The 617-nt window shown below is 69.2% G+C and overlaps 1 protein-coding gene across 1 annotated transcript in view; it reads left to right on the forward strand.

Moving 5' to 3' along the window:
• MIB2 (mindbomb E3 ubiquitin protein ligase 2) overlaps positions 1–617 on the forward strand; it is a 19,375-nt gene that overhangs the window by 16,033 nt on the left and 2,725 nt on the right. The window contains exons 11-14 of the mRNA XM_006772559.2: positions 1–54; positions 134–294; positions 392–518; positions 608–614. The exon at positions 1–54 is cut by the window's left edge and continues 7 nt beyond it. Of these exons, the coding sequence (XP_006772622.2) occupies positions 1–54; positions 134–294; positions 392–518; positions 608–614 (349 nt within the window). The remainder of the gene's footprint in view (positions 55–133; positions 295–391; positions 519–607; positions 615–617) is intronic.

The raw sequence follows: 617 nt of genomic DNA on the forward strand, positions 1-617 counted from the left end.
TTCCTGGAGGTGGTGAGGGCCCTGTGTGAGCTGGGCTGTGACGTCAACCTGCCAGTGAGTGCGGGGTCCCCTGGTCCTCTCCCTGGGGTCAAGGAGCCCTGCCGCCAAGTGACCACTGGCCCACCACCGACAGGACGCCCAGGCCAACACGCCCCTGCACTATGCCATCTCCGCGGGCGCCGGTGCCAGTGGCATCGTGGAGGTCCTCACGGAAGTGCCGGGCATCGATGTCACCGCCACCAACAGCCAGGGCTTCACTTTGTTGCACCACGCGTCCCTCAAGGGCCACACGCTGTGAGTTTGGGGGGGCACACAGCCCGGAGCAGGCGCCCGCCACGCTGCTGGGCCACTCGGGGAACCCCCTCCACCCAGACACCTCCCTGCTCCACAGAGCGGTCAGGAGGATCCTGGCCTGGGCGCGGCAGCTGGTGGACGCCAAGAAGGAGGATGGCTTCACGGCCGTGCACCTGGCCGCCCTCAACAACCACCGGGAGGTGGCCCAGGTTCTCATCCAAGAGGTGAGTACAGAGCCCGCTGACGGGGTGGGCGTTAGGGTCCAGGCGGGCCCAGGCTGAGTCTGTGCCCCCCGCCCCCCCGCCCCGCCCAGGGCCGCTGTG

This window comes from Myotis davidii, unplaced genomic scaffold, assembly GCF_000327345.1.
Source record: "Myotis davidii unplaced genomic scaffold, ASM32734v1 scaffold586, whole genome shotgun sequence".
NCBI lineage: Eukaryota > Metazoa > Chordata > Mammalia > Chiroptera > Vespertilionidae > Myotis > Myotis davidii.